Source organism: Nyctibius grandis, chromosome 10 (assembly GCF_013368605.1).
Source record: "Nyctibius grandis isolate bNycGra1 chromosome 10, bNycGra1.pri, whole genome shotgun sequence".
Classification (NCBI taxonomy): domain Eukaryota; kingdom Metazoa; phylum Chordata; class Aves; order Nyctibiiformes; family Nyctibiidae; genus Nyctibius; species Nyctibius grandis.
The window spans coordinates 14,082,864-14,101,922 of record NC_090667.1 but is presented as its reverse complement, the minus strand read 5'-3'; the positions used below and the strand labels follow the sequence as shown (position 1 = coordinate 14,101,922).

General features: G+C 40.5%; 1 protein-coding gene across 1 annotated transcript in view; it reads left to right on the top strand.

Annotated features, from left to right (window-relative positions):
* The window catches only part of CHRDL1 (chordin like 1), a 41,909-nt gene extending 27,110 nt beyond the window's left edge, over positions 1 to 14,799 (top strand). Inside the window, exons 6-12 of the mRNA XM_068408953.1 lie at positions 869 to 962; positions 2,533 to 2,600; positions 3,913 to 4,087; positions 7,319 to 7,513; positions 9,271 to 9,438; positions 10,615 to 10,704; positions 11,957 to 14,799. Of these exons, the coding sequence (XP_068265054.1) occupies positions 869 to 962; positions 2,533 to 2,600; positions 3,913 to 4,087; positions 7,319 to 7,513; positions 9,271 to 9,438; positions 10,615 to 10,704; positions 11,957 to 12,087 (921 nt within the window). The 3' untranslated portion in view covers positions 12,088 to 14,799. The remainder of the gene's footprint in view (positions 1 to 868; positions 963 to 2,532; positions 2,601 to 3,912; positions 4,088 to 7,318; positions 7,514 to 9,270; positions 9,439 to 10,614; positions 10,705 to 11,956) is intronic.
* The last annotated feature ends 4,260 nt before the right edge of the window (positions 14,800 to 19,059 follow it).

The window sequence follows — 19,059 nt, the reverse complement described above, 5'->3', positions numbered from 1 at the left end:
CAGTTTGCAGCACCCAGCAAATGCCAGGCTACCTCTTACTCAAACACAGTGGACAAAGCTTACCCTGTCAGGCATCTGCTGTAAGCAAGCTTACAGCGCAGAGGCAGCAGGTAAAATGTTGCTACTTGGCATATATAGAATATTTCACTTCAACCTGACTGGAAAATACAGCACTAAGCCACTGACTGAAACTGAATTCATTTGGACTGAGCTGATAAGTAAAGAGCCCCACAGGCTGGGGGTGGACAGCTCTATAAACTGGCACTGGGGCACAGAGATGTCACCAGTTCGAATCCAGTATATTTGAGCAGTCACCCAGTGACTGACTCTTCAGAGCCAGCGTCTGAACCAAAACATCCCTCTCAGTCCAACCAGCTCTTCAGTGTCAAGTATTGGCAACTCTGGACCTCGTCTGATAATATCAAATAATCATCATATGATGATCATATCAAATCATCATCATATTCTGCATTAACTACAAATTTAACAGGCCAGGTACTGAACAGACTTTATGACTTTCAGTTAGTGCTAAGCTGTTCCTCCAGTTCAACGGTAAGACACAGAGGGAGAAGAGACAGGGGGTGGAATTTACACGGCGTGATTTTAGTACCAACAAGGTCAGGTGCATTTTCAGCCTACAATAACTGCAGTTCTTCTTCCCACATACTTTTACCTTTTCTCCCTTCCTCTGCGCAACACATTTTAAAAAAGCTCTTCAGACTTTTCATTGGTCTAATATTCTACTTTTGCATACTAGAATGGCATTTATGTAAACACACATACTAGATTGAAGCATGTCTGTAAAAAAAGCATATACAGTACCAGATGAATCCATGACTTGTAACTTCTCCTTGTGTTTTACTGGCAGGAAGGAAATGTGTACTGTGGGTTGAAGACTTGTCCCAAATTAACTTGCTCTTTCCCAGTTTCTGTTCCGGAGTCCTGCTGTCCAGTTTGCAGAGGTAAGTTCGAGTACAGCCACACGAGGACAGGCTCTGAATTTACTCCTTCCCCTGTCAGAGCACCGTGGCTCTCGCAAGCCAGTATCACACACTACTACTGCTGCAGCAGCCATCCGAGGACCCAAGCCTGTGATCTGTGCCATTAATGCAAGGCTCCTGATGTGGTGGTACTGCTCTGCGTTCCAGTGCAGTGCTGGGCACATCTAGAGGTAGGCTTTGAGCCATTAGCAAAGCAGTTTTAGCTGTAACTGTACCTGAATTCCAAGGCTGGGATAAATTCCAAGCTCCCCTCCACTCTAAATGATTTCTCCTGTTCTTGTACAAGTTTTCCAAGAATCAGATATCAGTTCAAGTTCCACGGCTTGTCTTATCAAGGAAGATCTCTAAATAAGTCTCTAAAAACTTCTTAAAGCCACATTCTCTCTCTAGCCTGAACTGATTTTTCCCTGCTATATTTCCACCGTAGCTTATGCTTAGTTATGTTTGTACTTACAAAGTTGTCTTTACAAAGAAAACAGCTGGACCCTACTCCTGAACAGAAACTGAGGGTTTCTTCTTCTTTCCAACTTTCCTTTCCATGAATCACATGTTTGGCTGTGAGGAACCAGAGCCTGGCTCTGCAAGTCCCTCACACTGATTCTCAAAAGCATTCATTACTTCTGCATCACATGCACAAATCACAAGTGCTCTAGCAAAACCTTTTCTCTTTCAAAAGACAAGTCAAAATGTCCTTACTTTGTGAGGCGTGTCCTTGGTGCTATGAGCCTTATTCTGTAGTACTTTTATTGGCCTGATTCAGAAAAGCAGTGCTGAACATTTCATACTCTCTACATGCAAGCATAGGAACCTATGAGCTTAGATGCGATCCGGTCTTAGTGGGCCAACTTCTCATACCTCCTGCCATAACTCATTGCATGTGCCTGGCTTCCTGGAAGAGTTGCTGTTTTGTGTCTAATGAGTCACGCACCAAGCAATTTTTATTAAATGAAGCATAAATATGAGGGTAAAAACTACCATATAGATATGGGAACAGGAAATTTTGCAGGACAAAATATGGCTTTTTCTTCATACACATAACACAATATTATTTATTAATGGCCACACTTCAGAGCTGACTACACAAATGTCATTCGGGATTCAATTCTCAGTCAAGTTACATGTCAGCTGAGCAACAGTGACTTTACTTGTGGACTCCCTCAGCCCACGGTAAATGGAAGAGAAGGGCTAAACTGTGTGACCTATGAGCTAAGCTAAGTCATGTCTCCTCACCTTTGCCTGAGATCACACAGCAAATGGTTGCTGGAAATTGCCTTGCCTGTAGCATATTGGGAAGCTGCATAAATCTGATAGTAAATCTTCATCCTGAGTTTGCATAACGTTTGGGAAGGGATCTTCCCTTTGGTCTCTACAGAATCTAGTACAATAAACTCAGACTACAGACTGACACTTGTACCCACTGATGCAACCTGCACCCTAAATTTAGCTGTAAAGCTGGATGAGACTTTTTCCCTGAGTATCTCCCAAGGTGTTGCACAATTACTCCCCTGATGCTGCTCTGTTTCTTGTACAGGAGATGGAGAATTATCATGGGAACATTCCGATGGAGATATCTTCCGCCAGCCAGCCAACAGGGAAGCCGTAAGTGTGACCTACAATTTAAAGACATGTTTTCCTGCTGTGCATGTCACTACATTGGGGAAAAAAAGAGAAAAGGATGATAACAGGTCTGAATATCTACTGCTTCATCCTGGGTTCTGTGAATCTAGCTCAAAACAGGTTTCTTCCACTTCTGCAAACCCCTTAATAAACTCAACCGGAATTCATTAATAACGCTGAATTATAAACTCCCATGAGCTCCTGCAGGCTCTGGATTTGGTCTTTGTTGTATATGCTCTATAAGAATAAAATTCTACAGTGTTTTGTTTGCTATACAAGCATCACTTCTAAATCATAATCGCAAACACTTCCCAGTTGGCATATACACACGTATATATTTACTTTAGGGGCTTCACTACCTCTGGGGCTAAGAGTATCCATTAACAACTTACTTCTCAAGAGATGGTTTTTATAACAGCATTTCGAGAGAATATGAAGAGCTTTTAAGCATTAGGTGCTTAATACTACCTAAATACATAAACTAACAGGTCTTTGAGTGAGAGAATCATGCCTTATAAAATAACTGCTGTAATATACACTATTCCTTCATGCCCATGGGTATTTTGGAAAATAATTCTCTGAAAACAACCAGCGTTTTTGCTCTAGAAAACATGCTGCACACTACTACTACTACTACTACTTCCCTTTGCAAATAAAATGAAACTTCCCAGTCTGTAAGACAGATTCCAGTAAGGTTCTGCTCAGTCTGCGCAAGGCTAACCCTGGCCTTGCATAACAGTTTAAGGCTGCAAGCAAATAAGAAGCTGGATAGTCATTCTGGATGTGCTCTGCCACTGGAGCCCCAGTTGAAACCAATTTTGATGAGGAAAACTAGACAGGCTTACAATTCTTCTCATCTAATCTTAAAGTAGAGTAGACATCAGTACAGTAGCTATCTGTCTCTGAACACCATTTTTAATACATGGAGTGAAATAGGCACTTCTGGGTTGTGATTCATCTCCTCATGATATAGAGATCCACAACAGGTCAGGTTCTAAAATTGCCTCTCTGTCCATTGGCTAACCCAGATGACCAACTTAGATAAAGACACCTACACTGACATATACAGTCTGGTGAGATGAGTTACAACTGCGTGTGTGTAGATGACTTCATTCCCATGTTAAATATCCGCAAAACCTGAACGGCCTTTAGTATGGTGCCATTCATTACATTTAATGATGTTTGAGGATAGCGGCAACACTCTCGTTGCCTGTGTTAAGCTTCTAGTACAGCCTGTTTCCCCATGTTCATTGGAATGAGCCATTTACTTTCCTGCTGTCTTTCTGTTTCCCAGAGACACTCATACCATCGCTCCCACTACGACCTGTCCTCCAGCTCTGCAAGGCAGGTAGTCAACTTTCCACGATTTTCCAATGCCAGGAGTAACCGTGGAGTCCTACCGGATCCCCAGCAAGCTTCAGGAACAATAGTACAAATTGTCATCAACAACAAGCATAAGCATGGACGAGGTAAAGACAAGTACTTCTTACAGTATTACTCTGGGTCAGGAATCAGTCACCTATAGCTCAAAAAGACTTCTCAAAATATACAGCAGAATCTTGGAGATTCACACCGGTATCAAGAGACCCAACGCAAATCAGGGAGGCAAAAAGCAATAAGCTATTAAGGATATGAAATTAGCTCTTGACTGATATCAGTTGTGCCTGCACATACGACAGCACATTTCACTCTGCAAAGGCACCACACTATCGTGTTGCTCTCTGAATTACTTTGTGGGATTGTGCTAGGTAATTCCGGGAACACATGCAGCAGTTACCAGGGCAGTGAGCGCTTTGTGCCGTAAAGGACACCACGATGCCTTTAGATTCGCTAACTTGTTCACACAGTGACTTCTCCAGCAGGAAATTGTTCATGGTTATTTTCTTTACACTGTCCCCTATTTTGTAACTTCACTAGCTGTAAACAGTATATGTTTAAACTGGCCCACAAATCTCAGACCACAGAGCTTTGCCATAGTATCAAGAGGTTTTCTGCCTCCAAGGCTTAGCAAATTATTCGCAAGAAAGACAATATCATGACTTCCCCCACCTTAAGCTGGTTGTCTGAGACAGTGGGATGCAAGGGGTGCCTTTCCCCCTCCATGACTAACACCAGAGGCAGAGTAGGCAATTACCCTGTACTGGATGCCTGAGCTGTAAAGAGGCAAAGTTAACCAAGGTAATGAATCTCACTCTAAGAATCCTTTAGTGCCTTCTGATAATATAATATAGGACATGTTAATTATGGGGACAGCAGAACTTTGAGCCAAACCAAGGCAAACCTTATCCAAACATGAGTAAGCCATATTCCTGCTGCATGACAGGAAGGACAAAAATAGAGGGAAAATATCAATTCTCCAGTTAGTGGGACAGCAGGTTTTGTGCAATAAAAAGGGTGGGATGCTCAGTTCCCACAGTGGGTGCACCTCAGTGAGCAGAGGTTGCAGGAACTAAGAAGCCACAAAAGAAATAGGTGTAAAAACGCATGTTCAGAACAGCATCTATCCACAAATGCCAGTCAGTATGCACTTAGAAACTACCCACAAAGAGTTAAAAGCCCTTGTATTAGGGCCAACTAATCTTTTAAGGTATTAACTAACAGAAGGAATGTTGGCCATAGGATCTTTGTTATCCACCTGAACAAGCATGAAAAAACATTCAGATCATGCCAGTGTTTTATGCTGAATCTAGGAGCAGGAATCTCCATGCAGTGCAATATCTTTGACATGTAGTTCACACATGAAGACATCATCAAAGCAATTTCTAACTGATTTGTTTCAGCAAATAAAGAGCACACAGATGAATAGCATATTTCTGGATGCAGTATACAGTAACTGCCACAACTTCAGACACTCAGTGCCTGGAGAGTGTCTGAGAGATGCCCATGATGGAAACAGGAATGCTGACCATGTATTTTCTTTTGTTCTTGTGCAATTAACGAGTGCTTTATTAATTAATGCCCATGCCCCTTGAGATGCATTTCAACAAGTTAAAAAATAAACACACAACAATTCTCCTGACATGCAAATACTGTGCAGGTGCATGGATACAGATTTATCATTCTAAACAGGAAGAGCACTAAAGCAGGGCATCAGGGAACTAGAAGTTATTTGCCATATTTTGGCTTCTACTGGAGGCTTCATCTGCTACCTCAGAGTAATTGTTTAACTGTTCTGTGCTAAACAAACCCTTAAAACAGCGAGAATATGTATCTACACAATGCTATGTATTATCCCTTCCCTCGGCAGGGAGAAATCATGAAATATTCATGTCCATAAAACTCTAGCTGGAAAAAAAAAATCCATATAAGCATAAATATAATTAATAATATAGTATTTAAGCATGTACAGAGCCTGCTGAGTAGCTGAGTACTTACCAGTTTTCTCGTTTATATTTTTTTCTCCCATGTTCTTAGTATACAGATAACACTTTATTTGCTTTTATTTGAGAAACAAAACTGTCTCCTACCTCTAGAGTAAAAACATGTCTTAAGAAAGAGTTAAGAAGTATCAAATTATAAACCAAATGATAGCATAACCCCACGAAAGACAACACATTGCAAAGAACCCTTCCCATAAATCTCAGTAACTCAGTAAAGTATAAGCCAGTTGGTCACATCTGTTACCAGTTAGATGTAAATTTCAGATTACAGATAAAAATTAAATTGCTTTTGAAAGTTACAGGCAAAATAGGAACATATTTTACAAATAAAAGCATTAATAAAAATGATGGCATATTAGAAGAATTGGAAATATTTACAACATATCCCAGCTTCACTTTAGTTGCTTTTAGAAATCAGGCAGTGCCCTTTCTTTCACCTTGTTAGGATTAGTTTGCATTTTTCTTTGTGTTTATAAAATATTTAAAAAGAAAGGAGTAAGGTTTATAGGACAAATGCAAACATGGTGTAAAGTGATATAATTCCCATTAACTGCCAGGTGACCCAAACTGGCTTTCCACTAGGCATGGATTTTTCCACTCTCCTTGAGTCAACTGTATTTCTCTGTCTCCCAAGGGCACTGATGAATAAATATTCTGAGGTGCTTAGATGCTATTGGAATGAAATTTCAGTCCCATATGCATCCTTTTATATTCATGTTTTCTTGTGATTCCAAAAGCGAAATATCTCTATATACCTACAGACATATATATTTCCACAAAGGACATTAAACCTCATTTTGCAACATTCCCTTGCTTTGTTCTGTGTGTGGTGTAGCAGGAACTCACGCAAAAGCAATGAAAGGCCCAGGCAGCACTAACCCATCCTGCTGATAGCATGGTTCTCACTGCAAAAGCTGTGTTCAGCTAATGGTAAGAAAAGTTGTGCAGATGTCTCAGTACAAATGTCATGATCCTGTCACCTGCAGATTCAGTTCTAGAAGCCAGAGCCAACGTAGCAGGCTGTGTCCTGTGTGTGGACTGCTTTCTCCCCAAATTAGTGATGGACACCAGTGTCAGCAGAGTTGGAATCAAGGCAAAATGGCTCAGAAAAGGGTGATCATAGGCTCAGAATTATTTTAAGTAGCGAAACTCCAAGTTAAAGTTAACAAGCAGAGAAATAGGCCAAGGACAGTAACAAATTATGTATAGAGACACTGCTTTAAACAAATATGCATAAATCAAATGAATATTCATAGAGAGGTAGCCAGGGAACATACCTTTTCCAGTTGTACTTTGTCTTCCTTTTCTCTTCTTCCGCAGTTTGTGTTTCAAATGGCAAAACATACTCACATGGTGAATCTTGGCATCCTAATCTCCGGGCCTTTGGAATCGTAGAGTGCGTGTTGTGCACCTGCAACATCACCAAACAAGAATGTAAGAAAATTCATTGTCCAGAACAATATCCCTGCAAATACCCTCAGAAAGTAGAAGGAAAATGCTGTAAAGTCTGTCCAGGTAAAACAAAGTTGATCACAGACCACCTTTTTGCTGTGCACGTTAAGGGGCTTGGCTCGAGCCTTCTGGTCACAATAAGATGTGATGAAAATAGCAATAGCTGTGCCCGTTGTCCTAATGTGTGTGCAGAGGTCTCCGTGTGAGACGGGCAGAGCTGCCTGGCCAGCCCTGCTCTTCACTGCTGTTGCTCAAATGGGGGGGGGCTTGCTGCCTGGGGCACATGTGTTCTGATCAGTCACTGCCTTCTCTCTCCTGTTAGCATGACTTCCTGGCACTCATTTCCAAAGAGAATATTACAGAAATGTACACAGAAAAGTCATTACTGTCAAAAGACTCTCCCATCCTTCCCCCACTGCAGTGCCCACAGAACCTTCAAATCATTTTCTAGCTTGTGAAATTTGCATGGAGATAATATAATTTCTGCTTTTTAAAAGGTACCAGAAAGATTCAAAACCCCTGATTATAAATCGATTTGTGTCAGTTATGTAACTTAATCCTTAAAATAAATACTAACTTGTCACAAATTTAGCATTGTTTCTATGCTGCACTAATGATTAAACTTATGTAGACATTACTTACTAAATCAATGCCCACAACTAGTGCAAGATCTGCTAAAATGAATCCGCTGATGGCCAAATGACCAGCCACGTCACATATGATATAAAGGGTAACGGAGTGTCCGGTTCCTTTCTGTGCCTTTAAACTTTTCTAATCTGTAGGGCCCGTTTCTGGGTTTGTTTGGTGATGCATTGGGTAGAAATGCTCTGAGGAAATGAGTTGTTCAGTCGTATACAGAAATCCTTCATAGGATTCCCCATTCCCATTTTCTCCTGCTAGCCTTGCTTCCCGGGAAAAAGCACGAGGCAGCGGCAGTAGGCAGGGCAGGAGGGATGGATCTAGATCCTTTTGGGTACTTGTGAATCAGAGATCCACAGCTTTTATTGGGCTCATTTGAGATGAGAACAGCCAGCAAAACCTGGCTGATAGGCTTCAAGAGAAAATTTAATAGCAAAAAGAAAGTCACTGGCTTTTTCTTTGAGATTCTATGTGTGAATTTTTAAGGAAGCTGAACCTCTTCCTGCAGGCTGTCTTGTATGTGTGGAGATGTATTAATTATTAGGTTTTTCCACAAACAGCAGTCTGAGTTTCTGAGTTGCATCATCTCTCTTACATTCTTGTATAACTTCCAATTACCAACAGAATAATTACAATTTCTACTTATATGCTCTATGACTTTACCAGGTGGGCAAGAGATAATGTGCACTGTGGCTAGCCCAGGCTTGCACTGGCCAGCTGGCTGCTGCCAAGCAAAATGCAGACCTTGTAGGTTCCACCTGCCTTTTTCCTCAGCAAAGCATTAATTTGGGTCCCTTCACTCTGTCCAACCACCAATTTTCATTTAGTTATTTTATTATTTCTGAGACTTCTACCATTATTTCAAATATGCTTGAGAAGTGGACAACAGGTTCAAAAATTGTGAGGAGTCTCACAGACCACATGGTTTTACACAGCTCATTTCCTTATGAAACTGGGTTATAAATATGAATACTGTCTTGCCACCGTGGACAGGCCATCAGAACACAGCAGCATAGAACACTATTAAATGGCTGGGGCTTAGCTGGAGATGGATTTGAGTGGCCATACAAGTGAAAATTCTACTTTTAAACTAAACCTGCTTAGCTATTGGTGCCAAGTAAGTTCTGGAGGACTTGATTACAGCTGTAGTGTGTGTTTTGGGCTTTTTTTTTTTAAAACAGAAGAAGTGCCAAGTCAAACCTTTACCAACAAAGATTACTTCTGTGGGAAAGAGACATTTCCCGTCTATGAATCCGTTTTCACAGAGGAAGGAGAAACCATCAGAAAAATTGCAGTAGAGACTGAAAAGCCACCTCAAATAGAAATACATGTGTGGACAATTAGAAAAGGTGAGTTGAGCAAGTTCTTTCTTTAAACAGTATATCATCTTCCATTAAAATCCCAGGACCATTTACAAATCCAAGCATCTTGAGACTACTCTTCTTCTGGCCATTTAGGATATCGCTATTACAGCCACTTCCAACATACTCAAGTTTTGGTTTACAAAACCCATTAATAACACACAAAGCTCTAGTTCTGCAAACTCCTACCCTTCATTGCGAGCAAAAGCATGACAAACAGGTTGGCAGTAATATCCTGGGTAATTTATTGCAGAGAAATGCGTAGTAGGGTTTGAACCGAGTGCCTAGAGGTTCTTATTGAGGACGGACCAAAAAGCTTTCCACTGAAATCAGTCTGCCCTATCTGCCTTAGTGATGCTACACCCATGATGGTCTAGAATATGGGCAAAAAAAATGTGTTGGTCTAGAATATGGGCAAAAAATGTGTTAAGGATGGAAACAATATCTTTTCCTAGACTAACTGGTAAAATTAGAAAAAAATAGAAAAGCATTCAGGAGCCCAAGCACTTCTGCAAATCCTGAACTTTTAGTATAATAAAAATTATCTCCAGCCTCCTAAAAATCCTGTCTACTTAATCTACTTTAAGCAAAAAGCACATGATCCTCATAGGAAATCCTCATCTAGTGCAGCCCTTTACACGGAAGCGATACATCTCTAGAACGCGCTTTAAAGCACAAAGCCAAGCCCAAAGTGTGAGCAGAAAAGAAGTCACAGAGGATCGGATGGTTAATAACTACCGTGTGTGTTCAAGAAGCCACAAAGCCTTGTGATGATGTGACAGTGATGTTGCCGGCTAGCTCCTGACAGGCAAAACGGTATCTGACTGCAAAATGATGCTGCTTTTCTCCAGGACACTGGGATTTTGGCTCTGTTGTAATCTTGTTTACTCATACTAAGAAGGATTCAGCTATGTTGGAAAAGAATTGGCTAATTCTCACGCCCCTCACAAACTCTCCGCAATCGTAAACCCACAGAAGGATTTACAGGGGAGTAGCAAAAAAACAGGGGGGTCAGAATAGTCTGAAAATCCCCGTAATTGGTAAGGATTATTTCACAAGGTGACTCGGCATGGCAGTAATTCTACATAAAGGCAGGATAGTAACCCAGGTATAGAACAACAGGCACATTGCCAGTAACATGCACTTCTCATTTCTTTGCTGAAGGGATTCTGCGTCACTTCTCCGTTGACAAAGTGTCCAAGAGAGAATTTGAAGAACTTCCTTACTTCAAACAGATAACAAGGACAACCCCTAGTAAGTACAATTCTGACCCCTTCAGGTTTCTATTCTCCTTATAATCATAGCCATTCTCTTTTACTCAACACAGTCAAACAGATATACTAATTTTTCCTCCAGTACATGGCTCCAATATTTTGTAAGTTTAGATTTAAATAATCAAAATACAGCAATTTAAAATATAGATACATATAAGAGTAGTTCATGTCCATGCTGTCTTAGTCTCCTGTATTTTGGTATAATACAAAATAGGCTGTTTTCTGCCCATACTGCTGTGAGTCTGAAATATGACTGATGTCAGCACAGCAGCACAATCTGGACTTATTTAACTAATATGTCAAGTAGCCCTATTTTTTTTAGAAAGTCATTCAGAAGGGAAAAAATTCAGAGATGATTAAAGGAGTTCTACATACATATATGTTATATTTGAAAGAAGCCCTTCGTATGTTCTTAACAATATCTTCATTATAAAATCTGTCTTTTGAAAGGACATGTAATTCTTTTCTCACTCTTGATTCAACTTCTTTTTTGTATTTCATCCAGCTTGGGATATGACACTTCATTTGATAGCTGAATTAAAGTACAAACACTTTTAGTTCCCAGTTCTTTTGCATTACAAGCTGTCGTTTTTTTCTGAGGTCTCTAGTTAGGCAAGGAAGTATTTTTCCCAGGAATAATACATTCTTGATAATACAGGCCTAGTGAGAAGCAGACACCTTTTCATATGAAAAGCTTCCTAATTTTTTTGCTGTCAGCCTTCCATAAGCTTGTAATTGTTATCTGTAATGCAGTACTCTAGTTACCAGGACAGTGGGCATTTCTATTAACATTATCAAAAATGTATAGAAATACTAATAACCAGCAAACACAGTTTGTATTACACACAGGTAGGCAGAGTTCACAGTGCATGAAACACTTAGACTTGTTGCTTCCCAACTTTTAAATACTTTGGTTTACCATTAAATTTTCACATCACTCTCATAAAGCAGAGTATCCAACCTCATAAATGGTTGAATAAATAGAGTCAACTTACAGTACTACTTAAAGAAAGGAATAATATTCTGGTCCTTGTTTATTACTTTTAAAGTTATTTTGCATGGAATATGTTACGTGATTCTAAGATACTTTGAATATTTTCCATGGGAGGGTTGGACATTCTCTCTTTGACAATTGTGAATCACTTGGTCTGGAGAGTGCTTGTAAATGTCTTTGCAGTTCCCTATGCCCTTTTCTAAGTCAGCGTCTTTCTCCTTTGTATTTTTGTTTTCAGGCCAGTGGAAAATATTTAGCGAGGGAGAAGCTCAGATCAGCCAAATGTGTGAAAGCAGAGTGTGCAGGACTGAGCTCGAGGATCTGGTAAAGGTTTTGTACCTTGAAAAGTCTGAAAAGGGTCACTGTTAAGGGAGACAGCACTGGAGGGAGAAACACAAGAAAACTTATGAAAACTTGGATCTGCAGCTGGACTGCAGGCTTATTTTGCTTAAGTCAACAGTTGCCCTAAAAACCAAAACTATAATGCAGTAATTATTCACGTCATGCACAGCAAATTTGCTGCTTTATGTGTAGTGGTCTGTGTCAACCGTTCAAATATCTCCTCCAAAAGACTAGGAGGCTCTGTATTACTGGTGGGGGAAGGAGAAAGAGAGACTGTACTTTCCCAGAGTTGCATTTCTTTACAAGTTAAAAAGAGAAAACAGAACATTTTTATTATTATTATTTGGCAAGTTATTCAAACTAATGAAAAGAAGGACACCTAATAAATGTGCAGGAGCTATGGAGAGCTTTATTTCCTGTGCTGAATTTATACCATTTCTAGTGTTAAAATGACTCATGGATTTTGTTTTAGAAGTGGAGGAAAAATACAAGTGATACAATACTTGTGTTGGAGACATAAAAAACAGATTTAAACTAACAAACTCCTAAGCAGCCTGCCTTTGGGATGATGTCTTGTGGTTGAGCAAACCGAGTCCATAAACTGCACAGCAGGTGTTAGCAGCAATCACTGTATTTTTGTAGCAATTGGAGCAAATCTTCGCTTTTAAGTGGTTTTCACTATTTCCTCCACCCACTTCTCTAAAAAATGTGAAATGTTAGCTCCCTATCACAGCCCTAACAACTTCATCCTTCTGGGCCCTATTAACACATGGTCTTGGCTGAAAAACTGCCTTCTAAAGTGACAGGGCAGAAGGTGGTGAAGTACTTGCGGTACTTTCAAAACATCTAAAGGGTTAAACTGCCCCATTAATAACTGCTTAAGACTTGCGACAGTCCTTAATTTATTTGTTCTGATTTGTTGCAAACCTAATCTTCTGCATTCTTCTGAGGGCAACCTCTCAATTCTCACGCTTCAAGGACAGCTCTCTCCCATGAGGAACACCAAACAGCTACAGCAGCTCTGTGAACACTTATCTTTGTGAAGAACAAATCTGAGAGATTCTCTTAAATTTAGTTTAGCATGTCTACAGTGTGTTTAAGAAAGGTGGCTCTCATCTGCAGAAAAAGTATAATTTAAAAAATGTTTTCTCTGAAGAGTCACCAGAACATGGCTGTGATATTGGATTAAATCCCAAGCAGCAAGTGACTCTGCCTGCTTTTGCTCCCATTTTCTACTCCCCAAGCTGACAGGAATACTGCTGTTCAAACACACGCTAGGAAACAAAGCTTTATGGAAAGGGTCTGAGCCAGGGGCTGGGTCTTCCCAGGGAGTGAAATCAACAGCAACAGCACGGAGTGGGAGGTTTGTCATTCTGCCAGTGACAGCACTCCAGCGTGTACCCATTTCTAAAAGGATGAAGGTGTGGGAGAGCTCAGCGCTGAATGCCAAAAGCCCGTTTCAGGCAGAACTTCACCATCCTGAGGGGATCCTTGGCTTGAGCAGCAAACCCTGGCAGCCTCCCTCCACGGTGCAAGCCTCAGGGCCAGGCTTCTTTGAGCCGCCCAGGTCCTGCCTATGGCATCGGGAGGAGTGTAACACAGGGCTTGTCAAGAAAGGGGAGCAAGTGAGGAGAACAGACATGAAGGTGAAGGAAAGGCTGAAGGGAGTTACGAGAATACATATATGGTGATCTCAGGTCCTTAGCCATCTTGCCTGTATATAACCATCCGTTGTCCCTAGGCCTAGACAGAGAGCAGATAACATTTAGGAACGCTTCCCTCCCTACCAAGCACTCAACACAGTCCACTGCATAACAGGAAAACAGGCTAAAAGGGAGCTCCTCCAGCAACCACGTGGATTTGCGAGAATGAGATACTCTCACCTGTATCAGTAAGAACCACGGGGGTCTCTTTCCAAGCCTCCATGGGCTGCAGGGAAATCCTCCAGGATCTCTCCATGGCTGCAGGGGAGTCTCAGCTCTGCTGCCAGCACCTGGGCACAGGCACCCAGTAGCTCCGATACCATGATATAGTGCACAGTCTTAACTAGCACCTGGCCATTAGAAGTTCTGTCTCACTGTTCATTAAAAGGAGAGCTAAGTGAACTCCCCCACCTGTCCTACCACCTTTCCACAGGACTGTAGCCTCTGCCTCCATAAATCCTGTCCTGGTGTTTCAAAGGGGTGTAGCCTATCCTAACTGAGGTCCTACATCCTCACTGCACCAGAGGTTACTGCAGTGTAATTGTAGAAGAAGCAGTTTGACATCAGCAACACCCACCACACATGGCATCTACTGGGTTGAAATGTGCAAAATTTTATTATAAATCTTCTAATAAGTCATGAATTAACCTTATTGTTCCTTTGGTGAAGATGTAAGGAAGAGGTTCTGAGGAACTGTAGAGATCTGGTGGGAAGACCAGCAGTTGATTTCTCACCTCACGAGCATCATCTGTTTGTAGCAGTAGCTGGTGAAAAAAGACTAAGTGGAAAGTGTACAGTGTTTGTAATTTTTTTTTTTAAGATGAAGAAGGCAACCTGCTTTTTGTATTTGTGACAGGACAGATGGAATCCAGATTGTGTATTTATTTTATAATAAACACTTTTTAAGAAAAGCAAAAAAAATCATAAGCATCATTTAGTAAAATGCAGTGTTGCATTTTTCCAGTTTCTGGTCACTTAAGACAACAAAATACACAGTGTCATGTTTTTCATTCTCTTCATGGGATGTATGTCTGTTACGGTACTTATTTATGTACTTGTATCACTTTAATTAATAAACTAATTATTTATTAATTAAATAAATTAATAAACTCTGAAGTTGATAAGAAAACAAGACGTTTTGTGTATGATGCTGTTTGGTTTCAGTTCCCTGTTTGCAGTCCTGCCGCTGCCACCTCAGAGACAGCCTGAACCTGCGTGCCCGGCTGGGTGCAGTGCATGGCTGCCTGCTGTGGAATCAGGTACTGAGCTATGGAAGAGTCAGATCAAGACGCAGACTGATGGGCAGGGTGGAAAGTAAGGCTACAGCACTCACCTGCATCCTTAACACTTCAAGCGTGAGCGTGAACAACATGGACTTCAGCAGTGCACATAAGGTGCAAGTTTATGAAAAACCTAAGAGATATTCATAGGTTATGAGCAGTTCTGACTTACTGTCACTTACAGCTAAGCCTGAGCAGCTCTGGGGAGTGCACTCATGGGAGTCCCAGTGAACTCGGCAGGATTGTGTGGCCCTCCACAGACAAGTTCGCTTCAATTAATTAACTGTTGCAACATACTGCAGTGTTTAATCCACAGGGGTAGTAATGTTCCTCCCATTTAAGTCCGTTTCAGACCAAGGCAGTAAAAGCTTGCTGTAACTTGGCATCCACGGAGTCGACACTGAGCCCTGACTGCTCACTGCAGTTGAACAGGAGACACGTAAAGCTTGCAGCAGGACAGCTGTGTCCCCAGCGCTGCAGTGTTCATTCTTTTGGGTCTTCTCTCAGGAATGTCCTCTGCAGAATTTTGCAAACCAACTTACACTAGCACTCATCCAAGCTAAACTGAAAAGCTGTAGAAATTATCACAACCTGGGTAATGCAAATAGACAAATTTAAAGGATCAGCAGGATGCTCAATCAGCTTATTTAAATTGTTTAATCTCAAGAGCCATGACTGCTTTCAGGACTTTTTAGTAGGGCAACAATAGTATGCCAGGGAGACAGCATAGGACCTGCAATATATAGATTTTCTGCTCAGAGATATGTTTGACCTTTGGGAAATACCCAATTTAATTCAGCTTTCACCTCCCCAGCATGATTAATTTTGAAAATCAAGCACTGACATCCATAGATGGAAACCAACTAAAGAAGAAATCAAGCATTGACAACTGAGAGAACAGTACAGGACCTGTTTCTTTCTGGGCAATACATATTCAGAAGCTCAAAACAATTGGGGAAATGTTGATGGAATCAATCTGTGCTAATGCCTACAAAAAGATGGTCTTAAGAAACATAAGGAAAAAAGTGTAAAACATGTAAACACATTGCTGGCAGTGTAACTAAAATGGAGAGTATCAGCCTTGGGAAAGATGATTGTTCAAAGCAGTTTCACAGTAAATCACTTTGAATCAATACATCAAATCTGAAATTCAAGATGTCTCTGAAAATTCTTCTTGAAATTAATTTCTGTTATTTCATCACAACCTGCATCTTTATCTTAGCCACCTTTTTATTTCAGCGAGGCATCTGTTACAAGAATCCTTTCCATGAGGACACACCCTAGGCACGCATACCTGCTCTGCTCTCATCTCCTCCTTTACCAGCCCCCTTCTCCAAGCCCAACTATCTGAGGGGCATCAGCCTTCCTAGTAGTTGCAGACTGGAAGTCCCTAAAGTCAGGGTTGCACATCTGCATCCCCATTGAATGTATTCTCTTGATTTCATAACACCCAAACACTTTTTAGCAGCACACAATCTTATTTCTCACTTCACTCCTATTCTCCTTTCATGTAACACAGATCATCTCTGACTCCACAGGCCAGGAGGGGCTGGGTACCAAGAGGAGAGCCCTATTCACCGCCACGTCCTTCTGAAATTACTTTTAAAGATACCTACACAAGTACAAGAGAAAGAATGTGTCAGCCTAACACTCTCATCTTCATACACTCTCCATTAAAAAAAAAAAGGTCAGACCATTTCACAATTCAGATGATGAATACTTCCAAAATAATTGATAGCACATGAAGTATTTGCGTAATATTGGTGTGCTCTGGTGCCTATTGTGTTATCCATCTAAGATAAAAGCCAAGATTTTGGAGATTTATTGTGGGAGGGGTGAAAATTGACAAAGTTAATCCTTATTTCCATTTATTGCTTTTGTTTGGGGTTTGAAAAATGTCTCCATCTTCTGATCTGAGGTTTTGGACTGTTTTACTTCTTGGGTAAAGTATGTCTGCAACTACATGAGTATATGAGTATGAGCCCACAACCCTGCCCTTCTCACAGAACACCAGCCCAACTGTGAGCAAGAATGCAAAGCATCCAAAGCAAAAACAAGTAATTGATTTTAAGCCGGCAAAACAGTTTTTAATGTAGACACACCAGATGACAGTTCAGCATGCTCAGAAAAGGCAGTGAGCCTGATTTCGCTACCACTCAAAGTGAAAACTCCCAATCTGTCCTCGAATGACCTCAGCTCAAGACACAGAGATCGTACATCACACTAAGATGCACTGTAAGTGCAGTTAACTGCTTCTCAAACAGCACCCACCGTTCGTTGATGTCTCCACCAAGATCAATTCTATCTCCTATAGATTTACTTCTCCTGTTTTTCTCTTCATTTGTTTGTTTCAGGATCACACCACCACAAAATCAGGTGTGTTAAGGCCATGATAAATTAAAACTGCATTCTATTCCCACTGAAGTAAATAGCAAAACTCCCAATCCCTTTAAGAAGGGGTCCCTGAAGAACTCGTACTGATACATACTGTACTGGCATTAAATACATTTTAGTGTGCTCTAGTATTTAGTGTGTACCAAAGGTACATGTTATACTTCTCACAGACAGATTCCCAGCCACTTCATGGTCCTTAGCCAGCACAGTTACTCCAGCCTGTTCTTCCCCAGCTCCCTTCTCCCCTCTGCCAACAGCTAGTATGGGACAATGAACTTGAGTCCTAATTTTAGAGGCATAAATAGCAGTCAAGTGATGCTTAAGGTTTATGTACATGTATTTTTGTTCCACATCTCTAAATGGGAGGATTCAAAATTTCCCGTTAAAACATCTAGCTTGAAATTAATATGGTATTTATTTTCATTTCCCGTACTAAAGTGTTGTGCAGCATGGCCAGGTTGTTCGCTGTTAAATACACAGTTTGAGGTAGCTGCAGTTCAATAGAGACAAATAGTTCCTGTATAAACTTTTCATAGTGTACTCAGGGTGGAATGGGAAATGATGTAGAAGCATCAAACAAGAAAAGTGAGCTCTGGGGCCAGTTTTTTCATTAGTGCAATGAAAAGACATTATGTAGAAGTATTTATAGTTACAGCTGCATAACTATCTCAAACTAATGGACAACAGTCACCAACTAATCAATCTTCACAAAGTTCTTCCTACAAAAAGGAAGATTTAATTGTAAATATGGTTATTTAGTTAACAAATAATAATTCTTAGAGACACATGTACAGGTCCAAGTGATGGTATGTTCCAGAAAGCTGTGTTGTGGTATCCAAGATCATGTTTTCAATTCTGTGCTATTAGAAAATATTTCCTTGCTTTGAATGCCATATTATATATTCACATAAGCTAAGTCTCACAAAATCTTTTTCAAGTCTAGCCAGACAGTGGCATCCTTTCAAAAACGGCCCAATGACAACATTAAAAAACATTAGAGGATGTTTACAATCAGAACTGATTATCCACTAAGTTTAACTTTGCCATTTTTATTAATGTAAATCAGTTGTAAAATCATGCAATCAAATCCTACCAGTAGCCCTTCTCACTCACTTCACACTATGTAAATTACCATCACCAAGTCTAACTTTAAAATAAAAAAGTTATTTTGAGCTTCAGCAAATGTGCTAAATTTCTGGAAATAAAAACCCTGCTGCTATTTGGTTTGAAAGACTTAGTTTATAAATTATGGATTGTTTTCACAAGTGAGAGGAAAAAAACTGTGGATTTTTTTATGAATTCAAAGAACATTCTGATGAGTCTCTCTTATTTTGCAATCATAAATAACTGAAAGATTCAATTGATGATAATGGTTAAAGCCCACAGAGACTTAAGAACTTACAACAGCTTTTCCGACCCCGATTTTTCTTCTTAATACAAAGTCAGACATTTTTTAGAGACCTTTGTACTGATGAGTCCCTGCTGAAGAGACTGGGCTCTTCCCCATGACATCAGCTTATAAGAAGCTCCCAATTTCTTTATAGTCAGCATGTGTTGGGAATTATTTACCCCATCTAAATGATGTCCATGATGAGATCACTCTTGTTAAGACAAAGCTATCA